General features: G+C 38.6%; 4 protein-coding genes across 8 annotated transcripts in view; 2 read left to right on the forward strand and 2 right to left on the reverse strand.

Moving 5' to 3' along the window:
* The first annotated feature begins 287 nt into the window (after positions 1 to 287).
* On the forward strand, positions 288 to 4,771 carry LOC118808215. Its single transcript, XM_036570710.1, has 4 exons — positions 288 to 794; positions 893 to 1,225; positions 4,328 to 4,471; positions 4,639 to 4,771. The coding sequence occupies exons 1-4, from the start codon at positions 734 to 736 to the stop codon at positions 4,725 to 4,727; spliced, it is 627 nt and encodes a 208-aa protein (XP_036426603.1). The 5' UTR covers positions 288 to 733; the 3' UTR covers positions 4,728 to 4,771.
* Positions 4,772 to 7,129: 2,358 nt separating this feature from the next.
* On the reverse strand, positions 7,130 to 12,410 carry nit2 (nitrilase family, member 2). The gene is made up of 10 exons (XM_036570709.1): positions 12,268 to 12,410; positions 11,760 to 11,878; positions 11,322 to 11,442; positions 11,113 to 11,201; positions 9,725 to 9,818; positions 9,560 to 9,634; positions 8,289 to 8,367; positions 8,013 to 8,111; positions 7,837 to 7,892; positions 7,130 to 7,564 (listed from the first exon to the last, which is right to left on the reverse strand). The coding sequence occupies exons 1-10, from the start codon at positions 12,293 to 12,295 to the stop codon at positions 7,470 to 7,472; spliced, it is 855 nt and encodes a 284-aa protein (XP_036426602.1). The 5' UTR covers positions 12,296 to 12,410; the 3' UTR covers positions 7,130 to 7,469.
* Positions 12,411 to 12,717: 307 nt separating this feature from the next.
* On the forward strand, positions 12,718 to 19,897 carry gtpbp6 (GTP binding protein 6 (putative)). 4 transcript variants are annotated; one of them, XM_036570703.1, is made up of 12 exons: positions 12,718 to 13,147; positions 13,250 to 13,747; positions 14,063 to 14,200; positions 14,302 to 14,372; positions 14,747 to 14,877; positions 15,043 to 15,113; positions 15,197 to 15,355; positions 16,235 to 16,443; positions 16,572 to 16,720; positions 16,814 to 16,966; positions 19,300 to 19,369; positions 19,760 to 19,897. In XM_036570703.1, the coding sequence occupies exons 2-12, from the start codon at positions 13,303 to 13,305 to the stop codon at positions 19,850 to 19,852; spliced, it is 1,689 nt and encodes a 562-aa protein (XP_036426596.1). In that variant the 5' UTR covers positions 12,718 to 13,147; positions 13,250 to 13,302; the 3' UTR covers positions 19,853 to 19,897. The 4 variants fall into 4 exon arrangements, with proteins under 4 accessions (XP_036426596.1, XP_036426597.1, XP_036426595.1 ...); XM_036570704.1 differs by having other exon boundaries at positions 13,263 to 13,747; XM_036570702.1 differs by having other exon boundaries at positions 12,732 to 12,859; positions 12,985 to 13,747.
* A 26-nt stretch (positions 19,898 to 19,923) lies between these two features.
* si:dkey-66a8.7 (PI-PLC X domain-containing protein 1) overlaps positions 19,924 to 21,927 on the reverse strand; it is a 7,732-nt gene continuing 5,728 nt past the window's right edge. The window contains exons 3-6 of one of the 2 annotated variants that reach the window (XM_036570706.1): positions 21,561 to 21,689; positions 21,288 to 21,443; positions 20,581 to 20,761; positions 19,924 to 20,188 (exon numbers count right to left, since the gene is read on the reverse strand). In XM_036570706.1, coding sequence (XP_036426599.1) covers positions 19,941 to 20,188; positions 20,581 to 20,761; positions 21,288 to 21,443; positions 21,561 to 21,689 — 714 coding nt within the window. In that variant the 3' untranslated portion in view covers positions 19,924 to 19,940. The remainder of the gene's footprint in view (positions 20,189 to 20,580; positions 20,762 to 21,287; positions 21,444 to 21,560; positions 21,690 to 21,927) is intronic. The other variant, XM_036570707.1, reaches the window with a different exon arrangement.

Below are 21,927 nucleotides of genomic sequence, written 5' to 3' on the forward strand. Positions count from 1 at the left end.
GGAGACAAAAAAGAAGAAACTCTGCAAATCAAACAAATAAGCTACTGGTGTTTTTAGAACAATGGACTGTCCAACCCTCAACATCACTGAATGTGTTTGGGATTATTTAGATCGTGAGAAGCAGACAATGCAACTGACTTCTAAGACTGCTAACAGAGTCAGACATGTTATCACCAACTAAACATCCTGCATGCAAATGTCTGAGCCTGCATAATGAGCCTTTCCTGTTGGGCCTGTATGTGGTTTCAGTAGGATTACGCCCACATGTTCATGGCTCTGTTTATCAGTGTACAAATGCAGGAAGAAAGTCTTCTGCGCACCAGCTTCAGAACGAATAACCAAATGATGTAGGCCACTTGTTCCGCGAAAGCTGGTAAGCTTGTGTGAGAGAAGGACTGCATTGCACAGTGATGGAGCTACTGCATGGCGCATGGGAGAAGTTTTAACTCACAGGACCCTACAAGTACCGCTGTGTTTGTTGTTGACCCAAACATAACGCTCAACATCCCCAGCTGATAACATTTTCTACGTCAGAATTTTGACCTTCGGCATGCTCTTTAAACTTGTGTTGGAGAGAGCGCTCGTGTGACAGCGGCATCAGTGGAGCGCCAAGATAAACAAGTTCAGGCAGGCTTCCTTCAATCTTCCAGGGCAAATTTTCTTCTTTTGACATCATTATTTTTGTCAGAAGTGGGTTGGGCTGGGTGCCATTGGAGTTAATTTAATACAGGAGATGAAGAGAATGTGGCTGAAGGTGCTGCTGCTAAGCTTTATAAGTTGTTTTGCATGTCAAGGTAGGCCAAAACATCCACATATAAGGCCTCTTTTATATATTGTAATCTGCAGTTCTGTTCCCTTCTTTTGACTTTATGGTCACTCTGTTTCCACTTAGCTGACACTTGTGTTGTTGGAGTCTTTGGGGAATCAGTCTTCCTGCCCTGCCTCTATAATGGACGAGAGGATTTGACATCTTTAAACATTTCATTTGAGTGGAGAAGAGGTGCTGAGGTGGTGTACAAGGTTCTGTGGACAGAAGGGCACGAGAAGAGAATCAATATGGATGTCAAGGACAGGATCTCAGTGTCCTCTTTGGCACAAACTGGAAATTTCACAATGAAGCTGAGTGATATCAGATTCTCAGATGCCCAGAATTACACTCTGCATCTCAACTTTGTTGATCATGGAGATAGTGTCTTGATATGCATGGTCTGCCTCAATGTTGCAGGTAATACAACAAAATCTATGCTTATTTCATTTGTCCATATGTGTTTTATACCTATGAGCTGACTAAACATTTGTGGATTTTGCCTTCAAACTCTAAAGGACTGAAACTACCATTCAAAACTTTGAAATCGCCATTCATTCATTTGGAATCATTGGTACTTTGGTACATCTATAATAAGATTCTAATATGATGCTAATACTCTACAGCTTATAGATTTCAACTAATTAGTAGGAAACTACTAATTCAGAAATTTTAATGTGTCCAGAATAATGAACAAAGCTGAACATGATTCCTTAATAAACAAAAAACTCTCTTGACATTGAGAATGAAGTTAACATCTACAACACTTCGTATTTCAAAAGAGGTAATTAAAGAAGATAATTTATGAAAAAATGACAGTAAATAGTTAATTTCAGTATATTAATGATCACTTAATAATTTCTTGGTGGTACCAAAACACTTGAAATATTAAATAAAACATCTTAAAATATATTATGGTGTCTAACGTATAGTATTTCAATTTATACTGTGTAAGTTATTATTGAATTAAACAACAATTATTAATATGTCTAGTGATTCCAAACATTTGAACAGTGGTGTACGTCACTCACTTGCACTACTTAGATATTAGTTGCATAGTAATTATCATATGATTCATAGTAGTTACTATAGTTTCATAGTAGTTACTAATAAGTGTTGCAATTAGTAACTGCATAGTAGTTTATATTAAGCAGTTCAATGGGTTAAAATCAGTGGTGGACGAAGTACACAAATCATGTACTTGAGTTAAAGTAGAGATACCCAAGGTAAAATATAACTCCAGTAAAAGTAGAAGTCCTCCCTTTAGAAATCCACTTGAGTAAAAGTACAAAAGTATTTGCCTTCAAATGTACTTAAGTATGGAAAGTACTAAAAGATTAATTATGACTCTAATGTCCTATTACCATTTTTGTAACAAGACTCTTGCTTCATTAACTAATTTTAGGTGAAAATACTCCAGTGTCACTCTTGGTAAACCAATCTTTTAATAGAATGTCATTCATTAGTCTGTCACTGATGTCTATTAAAATTATCAAAAACACTAAACACTGAAAGCAAACAATTTCCATTAGGTAGAACCAAGTGGCTATGAAATAACTTTTTGCAAACAAGCAAAGTTTCAGTTTAAGATTTATTTGCAACTTAGTTACAAGTTTAAGTTTAATAAAAACTTGCTTTAAACACAGGTTCACAAATGAGTTTCCTTTACTATATTGCATCTGTAGGTCTCTGTTCATAAACATAAACTAGCAAAAGTGAATTTACTATAAGCCAAAAGGAACAACAGATTTCGCACAATGTAGTGGAGTAAAAAGTAGGATATTTGACTTTGAAATGTAGTGGAGTGAAAGTAAAAAGTCACCCAAAATGGAAATACTTCAGTAAAGTATAGATACACGAAAAAACTACTTAAGTACAGTAACAAATTACATTTACTTAGTTACTGTCCACCACTGGTTAAAATACACCCATCATCAAAAAAATAGTTGCACCCAGAAGGAAGTGTCGGATTGCAATGCTATTCTGAAGGAAGATAAAGGTTACCAAGAACAATAAATGATTACAAATTTAGACTGATGTGGGCAATATTTAATGAGCTACACATACAGAAGTAGTGTCTTTCACTATGGCGTTGGGCTGCCATGTTTGCTAACGCAACATGCCAGATGTCTCGACATGGAGTTGTAGAGGTTCCTAATGTCCTAATGGTGTCCTGCGATAATTCATCCCATGCAGCTTGAATATTCTTACGCAGTTCCTGCAGATTTTGTGGTAGGGGTGGAGTGTTGATAGCACATCTAATAGCGTCCCACACATTTTCTATAGGGATAGGTCTGGCGATGCAGCTGGCCATGGCATAATATCTGTGTCCTCAAGGCAAACTCTTGAGACGGCAGCAATGTGCGGACAAGCGCTGTCCTGTTGGAATAGTGCACCAGAGTGTGCGTTTAGAAAAGGTAGGGCCACTGGTTGCAGGACCTCATTACCAGGCCTTCTGGACATGTGACACGTGACAACAAACCGTTCATCTTGGCGCTGACCATGGCATGACACCATTGCAGACTCTGGCGACATTGACATGGTGTTAAGGGCAGTCATCGTAACAGTCTGCGTGCATGTACTCCTGCGTCATGCAGCCGTCTGCCAATGGTGCTCACACTAACAGGTTGACTCATGGAGGGCTGCTCGCTGAATCGTGGCTGTTGGGTCACTCTGCGCATGTCAGACAATGCATTCTATCCCCTGCCGCCAACAGCGTGCCATGTTAACAGTCAGTCAGGTACAGCAATAAGGCCCGTCCTTGCTTACGTCACATGCACAGCCTAGCATGAAACTTGAATCGTTTGCATGTCTTACAATTTCAAACCTAACCACCAAGTTTCATTCCTGTAAGATGATTCCTTTTGGGTGCAACTATTTTTTTTAACAATGAATGTAATTCTTAGACTTTAGGAGTATAACATCACAAAGCATTTTATTGTATCATTCAAAACGAGCCACTTAATTTATTACGCAGGGGGATTGAACCATACAGTCAACAAACTGGATCAAATGAAGTATTTATAAAGTCATTTTAACACTGAATATATTGCATGAAGTGTAATAAAAACAAAGCTAGCATGCCTCCCTCCTCTAAAAATATTGCTTCCTCTTTGCCTCAAAATTGAGAGCAAGAAGGAATAGCAGAGTGAGTATTAAACCTGAGTCACTACAATGCAAGTAGGCCTACTGTATGAGGCAGTGTTTATATCTTCGTTGTGTAGCACTACATTTAAGGCACTATATTGATAATATATACATAGTATATTGTATAATTAGTGTATAATATAAATACACTAATACCTGTGTAACTTCAGCATTCAAGTATAATAAATCCAGCAGGTGGTCAAAATTTGACGAACTACATTCACATGTGATGTGAGTCTCTTAGGTCTGATCCCAATCAGACATTCCTGCACATGTTCTTATGAAGCCATTTTCAGTATTTAATGGAGGAATGGTCATATCATCATGATGCTATTTTCTGACTGATTATAAGTATCATCCTGTTGTTTGGGGCAGATGGTGTGAACTTCAGTCCAGAACGTAAATTTGCATTCATATGGATACTCAGCCTTGTTCTGTGTGTGCTGGTGACTGTGCTGGTGACGATAGCTCTGTGTTTCCAGAAGAAATGGGACAGGCAGGCTAGAAGAGACTGTGAAGGTAATGGGGTCTCTTTTAAAGTCAAATGTGAATGGACACTTCAGATCCATACAGTGTTTATTAATAAGACAATTGTATATATATGCTGGCAATACACTGCATTATAAGGAACGGTGCTTCCTTATATAACGATGGTTATTCTGGAGCATTTATGTGTTTGTTTTCAGATGATTCAGACTGGGAGGATACAGAAATGATCATGATGGACGGGAAGTATTTGGATGAACTGCCTAACAGAGATAGATGTGTCATATAATCACCAGCTGTGAGTCACTGAGTGTCCCTTTACATGTTATTGTCACGGTAGGTGTGATGGGTCAACTCTATGACACACTTTACAATAAGAATACTTTTATAAAGCGTTTATGATTTCAAAATTAGTTTATTAATGGTTAGTATTTAGGTCATAAACACCTGCAAAACATTAAAAGGCAAAAACAATCAGCAGTTGTAACATAAATAAAAAGAGCAGCAGTGAACTATTATTTCTGATGAATATGAATATCTGATGAAGCTGACAGGTCTAATGCTGCCTGATGGAGAAGATAAAGTAAAATAAGTACCCAGCAAGATCTGAGGTTAAAGATCTGGCTCACTATGGGCCTGTATTCAGTGATCTGACTACTTTTGGGTTTCACCTGACCGCATGAAAAGCCAGGTATAAACACCCCCAGGACACATTGTAATCGGATTATGATCAGATCGATTAAACCACATTCAGAGGAGGGCAGAGACGGATCATGAAAACATTTAACACAAGTGTAAACTGAATGCATTTTCATTATCCAGCATTATGGGAGCGGAAATGCCTCTGCTAAGCGCTGCCTAGCCAGTGAGAACATATCATTTTCAAGGATAAATAGCAAAATGAAAGATGGAGGCTACAGAAGGCTGGAGATATCCATAACCAAGAGCTTTGTCACACTCTCAGTTGATGAAAGTGTCCAAGCCAAGCTTGGTGACTTGTATCATAACATGGGAGAAGTAAACAGAATCGGTAATGACTTATGTGTTGATGTGCTGGGGACACGTTTTTTTGAAAATGTGTAAATGGAAACGTGTGAAAGTTTATCCAGATAAAATCCAGACATGAAACACACGTATATCGCTGTTGTCAGAAAAAAACCTTGTATGTCCATTTTTGACATTTGCCCTTTACGTTGTGTGTAAATTTCATGATGAATGGACTAAAGAAGCAGCCCAAAATGATCTGGAAAAAACTCTGGTTCCATTGACTGACATTAAAAGTAAAGTATGGTTTTTCCTTCTCCTGTAAAGTTATCATTTTGGAGATACAAGGTTTTCTTCTGACAACATCGATATGCAAGATGTAAGCTCTATTTGGCAAGCAACCGATTGCCCTTTTAATTAATGTGTTATGACTGCTTATTAATGACTTTTTAAAGCTTTTTTCTTAAAACTGATAAAAGTAGCATTACTGAGTCAGGAGAAAAAAAAGGACATTCTAAAATATTGTGTGTGTGTGTGTGTGTTGCTGCAAGTCACCCTGTAACACCTGAAATAATATTTTAAAAGTCAGAGGCGATGGAACAGATTTTGCAGCTTTTTGGACCATGTCATGCATCTATACGTATTAACGTCACATGCACAAGTCAAAAAAAGTTCAATGTATAGGTCTTAAAATGCAAATTCAACATTAAAATGATGAAGATTTGATGACAATAGTAGATAATTCACTTACATCCTCAAATGACACATCCCGCACCAAGTCAGGTTTTGACGCAAGTTCTCTTCGAACACTCTTTCAACACGCTCGCAATCATCAAATTCGTCCATTCAGGGAAGGGGTCCAAGGTACAACCGACATTACAAAATGTTCTTCTGAACTCTGCATGCAATTACACATCTCCACCAGAGAGGTCTCCAAATCCCCAAATCTTATATAGTGCAGTTTTAAGTGTATATGATCTGAATAACCATTAATAAACTAATGTTAAACCATTTATAAACCCTTTAAAAGTGAGTCTTGGTGTAAACTGGTACCATTTTCTTGTTCCATTTTCAGAGACACTGCCCATTGACACTATATCACTACTGTACACTACATATATCACTGCTAAACTGTATTTATTAACTTTAAAACAGATTGTTTTTAAGCAATCTTTAAAACACTACATAACAGAATTATTACCTATTTATTTTGAAAAAAAAAAAATACTATTAACTACAAATAGGAGGAACCCTTTCAGGTTCAAGGCCTTTCTTTCTCTGTTCCAGTCTCATCTTCCTTGTTTTTTCCTAACTCTGCCTCCTTGTTACTAACTAAATCCACCTATGTTTTGCTTGTAGCTCTGCCCCGTAATCAGTGTTCCCAGAAGTGTCTTGTCACTTTTTTGCATATTTATACTGCTTTCCTTGCTGTTGTTCCCATCGTATGTTGTTATTTGTTTCTGTCTGCTGGGTTACAGGAAGCTTGTAAATATTAAACATGTGCATTGTGCTAATAACTGTGTAAATCATTTCAAAGTGGATTAAAGATTTTCATCTTTTTTCTAGAGACATAGTTTATAACTTTTGTCATATTGCGTAAGTGGTGTTCTCTGGAACATATCCAACATAACCAAACGTTAAGTTATTAACAGACACAGAACAGACATGCTGGATGTATTAGGGTTACTTATCAATCGAATCAGCTCATAACGTCTCACCAGTGATCCAGATTTATGACTGATCCAGATTCAAAATGGAAACATAACTGATTCAAGGCTGAAATAACATGAAAGATAATTACCATTTTATCAAATATGTCTTAGACTTTTATGTGCTGTAAATAACAAATTACTATTGAGAAATCATGTAATGTAATTGTGAAATATCTAATTCCAGGCATGCCCCATGATAGAGCTAAACCTGTGCCATCAGTAGACTTAGTCGGTCAACTTTACTTATCAAATGTGTAGCAAAGTCAAGCAGACAGAGCATCTGGCTTTAGCAGTGACCTCATCCTGTCAGCTCCAAAATCTCTTCTCGACACAACTCAGCCCTCCTGAACAACACTGAGATTGTAGATGTCGTTACGTCTCTGCGTTGTTATTGGGATCTGTTGACGCACATCCGCCAGGTACTGCAGGTCTGCAACAAGAAGATAGATAGATAGATAGATAGATAAGTAAATAAATAAATGTAAATTTAAAATTAAGCTTATGATTGTGAGCACTTGTAATTAGAGGTCACAGGGAAATATATTTTTTACACATTCTATATGTAACAGATCTATAACACACAATTTACTGAAATTCTTTATTACTACTACTTCATATGATCAAGATTAGCAGAATAAAATCAGTGGAATCAGTTGCTACTGTGGACTTACATTTTAGGTTTAAAGAACTAGAGAAACTCACCAATGTCTGCATACACAACGGCCTCTTCTGACCCTGCTTTTGTGATCACTTCACCCCTGCATGAGCACAGAACACATTCACTATGGTAACTTATTCAACTTATTTCACTCCACATCGCTGATGTCGACCTGTGTCAGTGTTTAAACTGCTAAGGTTAACACACATGCAGAACTGACCAGGGGTTAACCACAGAGCTGTGACCCCAGGCCACATAGCTGGCGCTCTCATCTCTTGCTGGTGAAGCGGTGGCTACATAGACCTGGTTATCCACAGCCCTACAAGAGCAAAACACAATGACAAACACAGTCACACAAGAAACACACAGAATAGTGCAGAATTTAAAGCACCAATTCTACTCATGTGGTTTCTGACAGTATGACACAGTGTTTTCTACAATGGCAGACAAAAGTAATGCTAAATACAGTAGCAGTCACTTTAATTCAAATACTGACCGTGCTCTTTGGAGCAGCTCCCAGTGGGCCGGACCTGTAGTCATATTGAAGGCGCCTGGATATACCAACAACTGACAACCTACAGAGAGCAGCAGGTAGAGGAACTGCTGTAAATACAGACACTTCTTCTTTGGATTTATATTAATTTTCCACAAATCTCTCCTCCGTCATACAAGTTCTTACAAGTTCCTGACAGCAACAGCCACACCACCTGAGCCTTGTCATTTGCAAATACCTCCACAAGTTTACTGTTTTACATACAGACATGCCTCTGTACACCAACAACTGTATCAGTGTCTAATTCTATCAGTCTGTGACAAAAATCTATACCTCTACATCTGTGGCTCATCTTAATCACTACAACCAGTGTTCCAAGTTTACAGCATTCTCAGCTAAGCAGCAAGCTCATGCTTATGAGTGGACCGATGCCAATATGCCATATTTTTCATGTACATACCTCTACAGAGAACATACCTCTGCACATGTTAATGCACAATTACTGTTTATTTGCTGAATTTAACAAAAAATAAAATAAAATGTGGCATTGGGAAAAATTATGGCACATTTTAGACTCACAAGTTAGACTCAAATAAACAGAAACTGTATACTATTATAAAGGGAAAAAAATGCCATATTTAAGCGTGTTCTCTGTAGAGGATGTGTTAACTTATTTTTAGTTTAAAAAATTGACAAAAACAGGAAAGTTGGCCTGGGGTGCCCAAACGTTTGTATACATCTGAATGCACATGAAAAATGTTGCATATTGGCATCGGCCCATAATCATCATAAGACAACATAAGTATAAGCATGAGCTTCTTTAATTACCAGGGGTGTTCAAACTTTTGAATACAACTGTATTGCCATCGCTGATACTAATGCAAGTACATAAACATTTTTAGTATAAGTTATTTAGATTAGCGAAAGCACATTCACCCACCCTTCAGACTACAGTCAAGTGCACTTTAGCCTCATACGCTCTGCCCATAAAGGTATGGACTGTCTGATGACCACTATAGAGATTCTGTCAGTTCTGATTCACTACCGACACATCTGTGTGTACGTACTTCTGTGCACCAGTTTAACCAACTTTTGCCAGCGGTTACCTGCTCTGTGTGCTGTGAGTCTGTGGTTGTTTTTTTTTTGCATGTCAATCAAGTGGGCCTTTTCTGTCAAAGTAGGTGGATCCTTCACCAAATTAAGCAACAAAAACACCAGAATCTCTCCTATGTCAACATATATATTGCAACAATTTTAAAGTTCCTCTAACTTACCTTTCTTGGCATAAATCTGTGCAAGCTCTGAAAAGCGTATGTCGTAGCAAATCCCAACTCCAACTTTACAGTATGCTGTAAGAGAAAAATGGGAGATGGTGGAATAACATTAAATATCAACCACAGAAACGTAACCATGAAGAACCAGCTATAGTGAACACTCACGGGTTTCAAACATGGATAAGCTGCTCCCTGGACTTAATGTCTCAGACTCCTGGAAGCGTATTTTTCCCGGAACATCAATGTCAAAGAGATGGATCTGTAGGGAGATGGTATAGACAGCAGTTTAAGGCATAACACATTAATGTTATGACAGTGCTGTATATTGGGGTTGGTTGTATTCTTATCTTAACAGAGTTGTAACATTTGTTAGCTATTAACATTTTTTCATCCTGAGATGTTTTCAGTTTGAAGTTTTTCCTTTAATTTTCTTTTACTTGTGCAATGAAGTGTGATGGTATAAGTTGAAATGTAACCAAGATGTAGCTGCTGACAGGTGTTCTCTTTATCATTTACCAATAAGATTATACACAGTAACTACGTAACAGCAGGATTTAGTATGTGACAAGGATTTAGTATGTGACAGCAGAATATAGCAAAATATTACAAAATATTCAGTAACAAAAACTGATTTGGGGCCAATCCCATTTCACCCCTCGCCCCTACCACATAGCCCTTACCCCTCTGTTTTGTGTGTTCACAACTAGGAGCGAGGTGTCCCAGTTTTTGTTGAGATAGAGGGAAGGGTGAAGTGTTAGGTTTTTCAGAGGCACACTCCAAACGGAGGGTATGAGAAAAAAAGAAAAACGGGCAAGATGGCTGCACAAGCGACCAAACCCCCCCCCCCCACAAATGTAAGTATTTTTGCTGTTACAAAAATTATGATAACCAGTATATTAATCGCTATTAATATGCTGATGTCTCAGTAGCTAGCTAGCTAAATTTCCCGTTCCACCTTAAATTCCACTTGGAATGGGAAAATATGAACATAAAGCTAGCAAATAACTGACTTCAGCTTCATATCACCAAAGAAATAGGGGTGGGCGACAATAAATAATTCTCTCATCCCCCTTTTTCAAGGCATATAATTCCTTAAATTTAACAAAAAATGTTAATGAAGTAATGTTCTTTTTATGTTGTCCCATTTTGTAGGGGAAGATTTCAACCACTACCCCTTGTAAATCATTCCAAGTGGCAAGATGACACTTAAAACAAGGAGTTGGGGTAAAAATAGGACATGGGATTGGTGCTTAGTCAACACACAATTAGAAGAAGTAAAATACAGAAATGCAGACACAAATTTTTGTATAATTTTTAGTGTGCCAAGCTTTAACTGATCACAGCTGTATCGTTTGGAGGCTACAGCATAAGAAATAGTAAGCTTTTTTATATTCATACAAGTACCAACATGCACAAGCACATGTCAATTAACAAAAAACAAGAAATTTGGTTTAAAAAAAAACTTTTATAGATCTACTTGTCATCATGGTATCGATGGTTTGTTAAAGGGTAAATTAAAATAGCATTTCTCTAGCATGGTAACACACACTGACCTTCCTGTGTTTGACCAGTAGCTTACCATCAGGACCAAAAACTGAGCAGGTGTTAAAAAGCTTTCCCCCATCCTCCTCTGGAATGGAGCCTGGAAAATACAGACATAGATACACATGCTTTTTATTAACCATCATAACAAATACAAAGTACAAAGTGCTCTCTGGAAACACACACTGGTCTGTAACATATTTTCAACTGGAGGTCTCACCGCCTACAAGGTATATCCCACATTCCTTAGCTGCATCTGACAACACCTGGGTTGATTCTCCTGGGATCTTCTCAGCATATTCTGCAAAGAAACCTGTTCCATATGGAGAGTTGAAGCACTCCTACAGAGAACCAGCAAAGAGAACGATTTACAGATAAGTATCGTAATACTGCCCCTAGGGGAAATTTCAACTGAAGTAAACCAACTTCCATATACAAGGATGAAATGGTAGCTGAAAGTTCTGTTGGCTGGACCATTTCAGTCTCCATGTACAGCCACTTGGGGTCGTCAGTTACTAACTGTTTTTTTTAAATTGCCACGACCAACTGGAACCCTAAGAATTACCGTTTTCCTTAAAGACTGATTACAGATGAAAAGGGTTTACTATAAATTAATGCATCAACATAAAGATGACCTCCGTTACTATAACATACTCACAGGTAGGACCACAACCTTTGCCCCCTGGCCTGCTGCCTGCTTCACCAAACTACAGGCGCGCTGTAGGTTGTCAGCCTTTACGTTAGTGACAAGAAGCTGCACCACAGCAAGCCTGAACTCTGTAAGATATTCAGTTAATAAGACATCTGCTAGAAGATCCAAAGGCATAAACATTAAACTGGGTGCATGAGTTTGACAGAGAGACAGAGAGAGAGAGAGAGAGAGAGAGAGAGAGAGAAATATTCAGCAGAAGAATATATACATTTCCATTGTAGACAGATATCTATCTAACATATTTGCCAATGTAATGATATATGGGTTTCTGCAAAAGTCTTAATGAATCAGACAGACTAGCTATCTGACGTGTATACTGTCCAACGTAATGATATATGGGTTTCTGTAAAAGTTTCAATGCATCCAGCCGTCAGCAGGACTGACACACGTGCAAGTCTCCGATTTCTACTAATACAACTCCTAACACATATACAGGAAACAAGTATTTACTCACTTGACATTGCCTTAGAAATACCAGACATGGACAAGTGCCTTTCAGCTTTCGCCCAAACGACACTTCCACCAGAGAAGTCTATTCACTTCAGCACTGTGAAGACTGACCACCAACCACAAACACGACGGAGCTTTCAACATAAAAGTCCCTCTGCGTAGAGTCGGCGCCTTATGACAGGTTTCACTTTCAGAATTTAAAGCGTCTGTGTTGTTTTTTTCAGAGGTCAGTTCATGACGTTTGTGTGTGTACCAAAAAACAGACGTAATTCATTTTTCATGACCTTTTTTCCAACCTCTCTTCACAGGCTGTTTTTGTTACTGTGCCCTGACTGATCTTGGTAAAAGATGTGTTCTATGCCTGTCCTGTATTGTGCCTGATAAAAAAAAGCAGTCCAGGCTGAAGCACTCCTTATAATTTCAGTGTGAATGGGCTATTTACGTATGTATGAATGTATGTATGTATTTATTTATTTATTTGAATGTGATTGTGTTGTGTAAACATTTTGTACACAGGTCTGTGTCGATGTACTCAGGTCATGCTCCAGTCTAACGTTTGGAAGAAGGGTCTTAATTTGTTTAACAAAGCTATACAGGTATAAAACAAGAAGAGCACAGACTGTTAACTTCACTGCACTGGTTTTGTTGCTTGAAGACAACCCATGATTAATAAATTATTTTCATTTTTCGTTTCCATTTTTCATTCACTTTTCCCGTCCAGTGATCTGTGTCTATTTTATACGCGGTGGTTGCACCAAAAAAAAGTTGGAAATGTGGGTGGCCTCCGGGGGGCGCTGATGACTCGCTCATGTTGCTCAAACAACTTCTGTTATTGGAGAGAAGAAGTATGTACAATTGAGAAGGGGTGACAAATACAGAGGAAGGTTAGTTTGATATAAAATAAGTTTTTCCCGCTTCAGTATTTGTTGAACGAGGTCTCAGAAAAGTAGCTAATGTTTAGCCATTGCTTCTTTTACTTGCCTTACTCCGTGACGAAAGTGTTTACGATGAGTGGAGCTGAACACGGACACTGAGAAGTATGGATGTGATCAGACGCGGCGTTGTGGGTAAACCTGTGTTGATGGTGTGCAGGTCTGCTTGGAGGAGATGTTTGCAAAGCAACCCCACAAATGTAGCTATGTTCACCACAAATCAGAGAAAGCACCTTGTTAAATTAAACACAATGTTAGCACGTTCAGCTCAGAGTGCAGAGACTACATATGGAAGTATGAAGTCACTGCAGTCATTTTCACCAAACAGAACTTTCTCAGTGAGTCTTTGCAAATACAAGAACAAAAACAGCAACTCCAGTCATGAAAGTGTGGTTGATGATGGAGACAGCGAAGAGGATTTCATTGGAGACACAGAAGTTGAGGAATTGTTTCAGCAGCAGATTCCCACAGGTATAGGTGAGGAGGACCACAGGGTCTTCATTGTTCATCCTGATGTCAAATGGGGACAAAAAAAGCAATACTTGACCACAGGTAAGTCATCTACCCTCAAAACGAGGGATACAGACAGAATATTGTGGACGAGTGCAATATAACCATCATATCCACCAATGTTATAGGTTTCTTATGCTGGTACATGTAAGATTAAATTGTATGAATGCACATTATGCAGCCATAATTTTAATAAAGATCAATGTTATTTGGTAGCTCTATGATTTTTGGCAGCTGTACAGTAACCACTCCTAGTTTGTGCCGTTAGCCCCAAGATTCAGTTTAATCAGATTGAGATTGAGATGAGATGATGTTTGTGATGACAAAGACTGAGAGATGTTTCTTCTTGTCTTGAAGCTGATCTCCAAATGGAAGAAGCTGTTGGTCTGGTGAAGACATTAGAGAACTGGACTGTCATTGACAAGATCATCCTCTCTACCAAAACGCCAGAAAAGAAGAGGATTTTCGGCAAAGGAAATTTCCAGGCTCTCACCGGTGTTTACTGCCCCCTCGTTGTTTGGTCATTTTCTAAATTCTGTGTACTGAAAATATGAAATATTTAAAGATTTTTTTTCCTCCTTGATGCATTTGTGTAGAGAAGATCAGAAGGACACCTGGTGTTACGGCTGTTTTCATGAACATTGAGCGTTTGTCACCATTGTCTGAGGTAGGTACAATATTATTATTATTATTATTATTATTATCATTATACATTGCAATATTCTAAGATTTGTCTTTGGGGGACTGCAGGTAGCCTAAATATTCATGTTCCCCTTCACAAAGTTTAAAACATTTCTTTCCCAAATGGCATAGGAATATAATATACGGCAATAGCCAGTGTAACTGAAAGATTATTTTACATCATTGAACTCAGTCCTGCTCTAGAAAAGGTTTTAGCTTTGATTCTTCATTGACAGTGTCTTGAAAGCAAACCTTGAATGAAAAATTACAGTCAAAACCACTAAGCAGAATCCTCAGAATCCTTGGGGATATTAACATATATTCACATGATGTTTTCTGCTGTGATGTTTTTTGTTCAAGAGGGATCTGCAGGAGGTCTGGGGTGTGAAGGTTTTTGACAGATACTCGCTAGTTCTGCACATTTTTCGCCGTAATGCCAGAACGAAAGAGGCCAAACTGCAGATCTCACTGGCTGAGATTCCTCTGCTCAAGTAAAGACTAAAGCTCATTCTGTGCATTACTATCCAAGGGCAGCTTGGGCTGTATTCAGAAATGAAGTCATATGATGATTATTATTATAATTTTATTATTAAACCTCAAATTAGTACATAATAAATTTCATGACATGTTTGTACTTGTCTTCTCTTTGGACTAAGGTCACGACTGAAGAATGAAGTTGCAAACTTGGACCAGCAAGGTGGAGGTTCACGGTACATCATGGGTTCAGGTAAGAGACACGTCAGTAAGTCTGGCACTTTCTTCTCAGTGGGACTGGAGTAAGATTGGAGTAGTTTGCTATGGTGTGTGCAGGTGAAACTCTGTATGAGGTTCAGCAGAGGCTGCTGAAGGAGCGTGAACTAAAGATTCGCTCTGCTCTTCAACGACTGAGGAAGAAGAGACACCTGCTCCGCTCCCAGCGCAAGAACAAAGACTTTCCCATCATCTCGGTCATGGGCTACACTAACTGCGGTGAGACCAGGGTCCCCTTTGACCTATTTTTCATTGAAATCAAGTTTAAAGTAGATACAGGAAAGGAAACATGCTAAGTCAGTGAAAGTTATGGGTGTAAAACTGCATTAGTGCATTAGGAGGCACTGATCCACTAAACCAACATGTTGGATCACTAGACTAACAAATATCTTACTAAGCTCAGTTCCCCAAAACCGCTGCACATTGTTTGCATCACAGTAGTCTGAACCATGTTAATTGGAACTGCGTGAGTTTGAACCATAAGGGTTTGACTTGTGGTGGTTAAGGACATGTTCCATAAAAAGTGGAAAAATTTCTATGAACAGCAGTCTTACTTACTCTAGTGTCATTAACAGGTGCGAAATTACTTTTCAGTGTAATGCTGCGTGCTTTAATGTAATACCTGTAATGTATTGTTCATCATGTATAAACACAGAACTACCTAAAATACAAGGCACAATTTGGAGAACCACTAGCCAAGAAATTATTTCTAATGCAAGATTGTCAGCAAAATGCACACATCTCACAATATGCTTTCCTTGGTCAACAAAAAAAATTCTAACAAAAAAAAAAATGTTGACAGCTTATGGGCTGTAATTTCAACTGTGCAACAGGTAACAGCTTGTGTTACATTTTACATGTAGTAAAAGATCATCCGCATATAATAATGTCTTTTACAGAGCAACTTGCAGCAGCGCATGCACACCATGTTTTTTGTTATTTTTTTCTCCTGACTCAGTAACGCTACTTTTTTCAATTTTACCAAAAAATGAACACAGTACACAGTGCACCTTTAATGATTCAAGAACTATTTGAATTGTCTGAGATCAGAGGTTTACACCCCTAGTAAATATGTTAACGTTTACTTTGTCTCCTTAGGTAAGACTACGCTAATCAAAGCTTTGACCGGTGATGCTGGACTCCAACCTAAAGATCAACTCTTTGCTACTCTGGATGTTACGGTACATGCAGGGTGGCTGCCAAGTCATATGACTGTACTTTATGTGGACACAATTGGCTTCCTGTCCCAGCTGCCTCACCAGCTCATAGACTCCTTTTCCGCAACGCTGGAAGACGTGGCACACTCTGTACGTACCCAAAGAGTCTTAATGTTCATTACTAGAAAAATGCAGATTTTCAGTGAGTAAGACTGAATGAAAGATCATATGAGAGGCATTCTGGCATATCTTAACCAATATCTTCTCTCCTTTGTCAGGATCTCATTGTTCACGTGAGGGACATTAGTCACCCAGAGACCGTGATTCAAAAAGTAAACGTACTAAACATTTTAAAGAATCTTCAGATCCCAGAGAAACTCATGAACTCCATCATAGAGGTGCACAATAAAATTGACCTTGTTGAAGGGTAAGAACGTCAGTCAGACTATGATATAAGAAAATGTTCTTTCAGTGAGTCGCGACGAATTTTAATATTTGTTTATATGTGATCATTTCTTAGCTATGAATCAAGCGAGCCTGAAACTTTGCCTATATCAGCATTAAAAGAGGTAGGATTGGAGGAGCTAAAGCAGAGAGTGGAAGAAGCTGTTGTGAAGTCAACTGGGAAACAAATCATGACTCTGAAAGTTCAGCTCAACAGTCCACAGTTAGGGTGAGTGACAAATATGAATGGCTGATATAACAATATCATTGTGACAAGCTTCACAACAATAGATACTAGGGGTGGGAATCTCTAGGCACCTCACAATTCGATTCGATTACGATTCAGAGGGCTGCGATGCGATTATAAAACCATTATCTATGCATCTTGATGCATCTTTTTTTTCTATACAAAATTTCTTTTTTTCTTACTGTGTGAGGACTTGGTACAAAGTATTTGTAATGATCCATAATGAATTTACTTCCAATATCTTTTATTAATAAAACAAATGGAAGTGATGTGGCAAGTGAACTAGAAGGCTCTCATTCACTGCTTTTGTTTGGAGCACATGAGACGCTGCTGCCACTCATCTGTGATAAAATGCGCTGTTACGGTGACATAAGATCCAGTGGTGATGGATGTCCACGCAGCATGTTACAGCCATCCTACCCATTTTCTTTAGTGATTTCATAACTTCGGTTTTTGGTCTCGTAGAGAGTGGGGGGGCAATTGCTTTGTCAGTAAAATATCTTCGAGACAGGATGTGTACAACAGCGCGAAAGCCCCGGTTCTCAACGACTGAGAACTGGTGTGCAGACTGCAGGTCACAGAGCAACGCAGTCTTGCCTGGCTAGTAGCTAACAAAAAGGCAAAGAGAGAGATTTAAGACAAACATTTGGAGATGAACGGAGTTACTCAAATTTATAAGCTCCGCGGTTGGTTTCCTGGTACGTTAAACCTGCAACGAGAGACGGTCAAACACTAAAACGTTGCGAAGATGAAGTCAGCTTGTCTTTCGAACTTTCCCGTTCCACCTTAAATAGTGCCGCGTTTACATTCTGCGCCTCAGTCAGAATTTAAGGTGGAATGGGAAAATTAGAACAAGAAGCTGGCGAATAAGAAGGGGGCGAATGAGAAGCTGACTTCAGCCTCGTAAAACAGTCAAACGTTGAGAGACATTTTACAAGAAACTATTAAACTTATGAGGAAAAGTGTCCTGGCGGAGATGTGAGGAAAGCAGCTAAAGCTTAAAGCAGAGCAAAGTAAGTCTGCATTTTCGTTTCGGTGCTGACTGTCGCTCATCCAGTTGTGTTTTTGTTATGTGCCATCACAGAGTGACGCAATTCCAAGTTCCGCCTTTTGCGTTCCGTCAACATTACGTTATAAATTAGAATTTAGAAAATCGATTTTTGATATTTGTGAATCGATTCAGAATTGTCCACGTCCGCATCGCGATGCATCTAAGAATCGATTTTTCCCCCACCCCTAATAGATACATACATTGCATAGTGAAGATTACAGCAGTTAAAGTCAGAGAAATGTAAACTGAAAATCTGTGACAGATTTATGAGCGAACCACAGTATTAGAGAGGGTCTTTGAGCTAGCTGAGCATTGCATTCTATGATAGTTGGGGGTGTTGGGATGGGTAGGTGAAAAATTACATCATTGATCAATTCTATTTTTCCCTGTCCACTGGTGCACAGTGACCCAATGAAAACTCAGGGCATTTTAGGGGCAGACAAAAGTCATTACAGAAGATTACAAGAAAACAAGAATTTAATCTTTTAAACTATATCATATGATAAAATGTATCTAATATAACCACTGACATTAATTAACAAAGTGGAAAAGGTCAATTTTGGTTTCAGGCTAAAGGGGAACTCCACCAAGCTTCTCCTTATCTCAGATGTTGAGATCTAAACAGTCATTCGGAGTGTATTATTGTGAAAGTGCACTGTATATAAACTTACTGACTCTTACTGACTGGTTTTATTACAGTGGTAGTTTTAGGAACCAGGAATCACAATGTCTGCAACACAAATATAACCATTTTATTTACAATCCAAAATGACCAGTAAACCTACATGTTTCTTCTGAGTTTTCTGAGCCAAAATGATGAGGTAGTAATAAATATTTTTTGGGGGGACTATTTTGCCTTGCAGTGCCCTGCATCTCTCCACCATGAATGTAATTTTAAAAAATGTTCTATGCCAAAACTTCATCTCAAAAGTATTATAAAACAAAGTGTCAGTCATGAGGTAATTTATTTATAACAATTTCACCATTTTTAACTTTCTGTGAGGTAGTGTTTAGAGATATTGGACTCTTCACTGGATGCCTGGTTCCGATCACCACCACTGAGCAAATCTGACTCAGCAAGTTTCTCTACGATGAGGCATTTCATATCAAACCACTCTGAATGGCATTGTTTACATCTTAATTATGCAGAAGTTTTTAAAAGATTGGTGGAATTCCCTTTAATGATACCCCAACACCTGTGATAATTCATTACATTATTCTTTTTCTATTTTTCTTTTTTTTTTTGGATGTGCTTTATGTGCAGTTGGTTGTATAAGGAAGCCACTGTTCAGGAGGTGCATGATGGGGGAGACGACTGTACCGCCAGTGTCAAGGTAATCATCAGTACTGCTGCATATGGCCGCTACAGGAAGCTGTTCCAGGTCACTTAGCAACAGCCGGCCTGTCATGGAGCCAGAATAAATGTGTCTATTTCTGAAGTCAATTACTCACTGTGGACATAGCTGGATAAATATTTATTTAGAGACGCATTTCAAATATATCAAACCCTTTAGTGTAAAAATGATCGTGCAAACAAGTAAACAATATGGAGAGTGTGTACAAATGTAAACAATAAAGTAAGCAAAGCTGCCTCTCACCCTCTCTCTGTCTCACTCTGACTGGTTTTCAAGCATGTTTTTGCACAGTAGTGTTCAGCTGGACGGCCTGTTTAAAATGTTTACATGCTACTTGTGACTTTTTCTGCCTGCTTTGCATGGTACCAGGAGTGTTTTAACACAGCAAAAGGAAAACGATACAGTGATGTCCCTCAATGCACAGCTTCATCTAGAAAGCCTTGGGCAACTTCAGTCTTCTAGAATAACTCAAGGCTCCAATGATTCCTTCATCAAAATTAAAAGAAGACAACCTGTCCACCTGGATAAGCTAAGTTGATTCCTTCTGTGATTAGGGGCCTCTTTGTTTGAGCAGTTTTTTGTTAAGGGCGATTACAAGCGAGCAAAATGGAATGAACCCAACAAAGTCTCCAGCAATGATGTTGAGATTTGTAGGGTCAGCTCCAGGCTTCTGATCCTCCAGCCACTTCTTTACACTCTCCCAGTTCTCCATGGTCAGGGTCTTCAGGGATACTTGTGGGTGGGAGGCAATAAAGCAGCGGTCTGCAGTTAAGTTCAGGCCTGCGACAAAGAAGCCATCTGTACAAACAGTGCAAAAAGCAGATGATCAAGAACTAATTAAACGGTTATTCTTAAAGATGTCCAACTTCAGTTTTTGTACATGACTTTTTAGGTGGAAATGGTAGCACTGACTGGGTCCACAAAAATTTGAGCTTTGTATACAGGGAGTACTGAACACTTGCATTTATTGATTGATTATCAGGATGTCATGCATTAACGTGAGTCCACTGGGTCAGAGAATTGTTTCTCTGCATTCAGTATTTTTTTGAAAACTGCACAAGTCTGATTCACTCTGTATTACTAACACCATTCAGCATGTCAGCTGTTCACATAATTATCAATCCTCTTTTAATTAATAATTGCCTGTGTTAAAGGAAGACATACAGTTATAACCCCTAACTCCCCCTCACCTGGCCGACCAAGTTCTTTCTGCCTTTCAAGATACTGGAGGAGTTCATCAGCATTAGCCTTGTTTGCCCACCAGTAAGGGATTCCTTTCCATAGCACTTTATGCCGTGCTGCTGCCTGGTCATCATATGACAGCAGCACCTGATGGCCTGATGACCACAAGCCACGCAAGGTTATATCAGCCTTGAGAGGCAAGCAGTGCAAAGGAAATGAAGGAACGAATAAATAGACAAACATTAGACAAGTCTGTAAGCTGCATTAACAGTTACAGTACTATGCAAAAGTCAGAGACGACCCATCATCATAGTGTTGTCGTCCCACAGTGGAAGGATGGGAAGAAAAAGATCAAAAGCCAGTGTGGCACTTGATTTTTCTCCTATATCCTTAAGATGAAAGCTTTAAGTACCGCTACCAGGTCTTGCACAGTTGTTAAGAGTCTCATTCCCTCTAAAACCTTTAATAGTTTTTGCACTCTAGTTGTGGAAATTCCTGATTTTTTTCACTTTTCAGAAATATCTCCTGAAAAAGGAATAACTTAATGTCTGTTTTGATGGGAAATGACGAGTGGTCTCTGATTTTTGTATAGTCCTGTATTTGTGGTCCACACTAGCAAGAACTGTAAGATTAACCCTTACTTTTACTTAAGATAAATAAGAAATTAGAAATATGATTTTTACTCATTAATTCCTACTCAGAAGCTATGGCTTACATTGCGAGGGCACAGTTTAAAGCCAAAGATGTTCTTTAAGGAATATATGAAGTCCTCATGACGTTTTTCACTTAAGCCTTCAAAATGACTACAGGCCAGGATGACAATCTCTTTGGGGTGATCCGAGAGCCATGTTGCAACAGTGCGTAGGGTTTCCTGTAAGAAAAATATCACAGTGTGCAGATTAATACTCCCTCATTTTGCAGCAATTAAAACCTGCTTTAAATAAAGTCTACACAAAACACTTGATAACTGAAAGATACTTAGATTTACCACAACAGTTAGTTGGGTGTAAATGACATGAGTGAAATAAAGATCATTTGAAGTTTCATATGGTCTCTGGGCAATTCGAAGGTCAAAGTATCGAATGCCTGCCTGCAACTGCTCCACAATGCCTTTGACCTGTTAGATTGTTTGAATGAAAAGAAAAAAAGAGAAAAATGTGAATTTGATGAGGCCATAATTTAATAAAGAAGCAATATAATATGACTAAGGTGGAGCTTCAGGGCTTAATATTTAATTTAGTTGCCATTTTAAAAAGGCTGTATAGGAAGCATAAAGAACTGTGTGTTCCTTGGTGTGCCACTGCCATTGAGGAAGCTTTAATTTGAACTTTTCCTTTTATAGACACTGTGGGAAA

The sequence above is a fragment of the Colossoma macropomum genome, unplaced genomic scaffold (assembly GCF_904425465.1).
Source record: "Colossoma macropomum unplaced genomic scaffold, Colossoma_macropomum, whole genome shotgun sequence".
NCBI classification, from domain to species: domain Eukaryota; kingdom Metazoa; phylum Chordata; class Actinopteri; order Characiformes; family Serrasalmidae; genus Colossoma; species Colossoma macropomum.

Bases quoted from the DNA above. Each gene is read 5' to 3' on its own strand.
- nit2 (XM_036570709.1), bottom strand. From the start codon at position 12,295: ATGTCTGGTATTTCTAAGGCAATGTCAA. The intron at 11,202-11,321 runs GTGAGACCTCCA...TGTATTTTCCAG, and splicing joins TGGGATATACCTTGTAGGCG to GCTCCATTCCAGAGGAGGAT. The intron at 9,819-11,112 runs GTCAGTGTGTGT...ATCTCCCTACAG, and splicing joins TACTGGTCAAACACAGGAAG to ATCCATCTCTTTGACATTGA.
- LOC118808215 (XM_036570710.1), top strand. From the start codon at position 734: ATGAAGAGAATGTGGCTGAAGGTGCTGCTGCTAAGCTTTATAAGTTGT. The intron at 1,226-4,327 runs GTAATACAACAA...TGTTTGGGGCAG, and splicing joins GGTCTGCCTCAATGTTGCAG to ATGGTGTGAACTTCAGTCCA. The intron at 4,472-4,638 runs GTAATGGGGTCT...GTTTGTTTTCAG, and splicing joins GGCTAGAAGAGACTGTGAAG to ATGATTCAGACTGGGAGGAT.
- gtpbp6 (XM_036570703.1), top strand. From the start codon at position 13,303: ATGGATGTGATCAGACGCGGCGTTGTGGGTAAACCTGTGTTGATGGTG. The intron at 14,878-15,042 runs GTAAAGACTAAA...CTTTGGACTAAG, and splicing joins GCTGAGATTCCTCTGCTCAA to GTCACGACTGAAGAATGAAG. The intron at 16,721-16,813 runs GTAAGAACGTCA...ATCATTTCTTAG, and splicing joins AAAATTGACCTTGTTGAAGG to CTATGAATCAAGCGAGCCTG.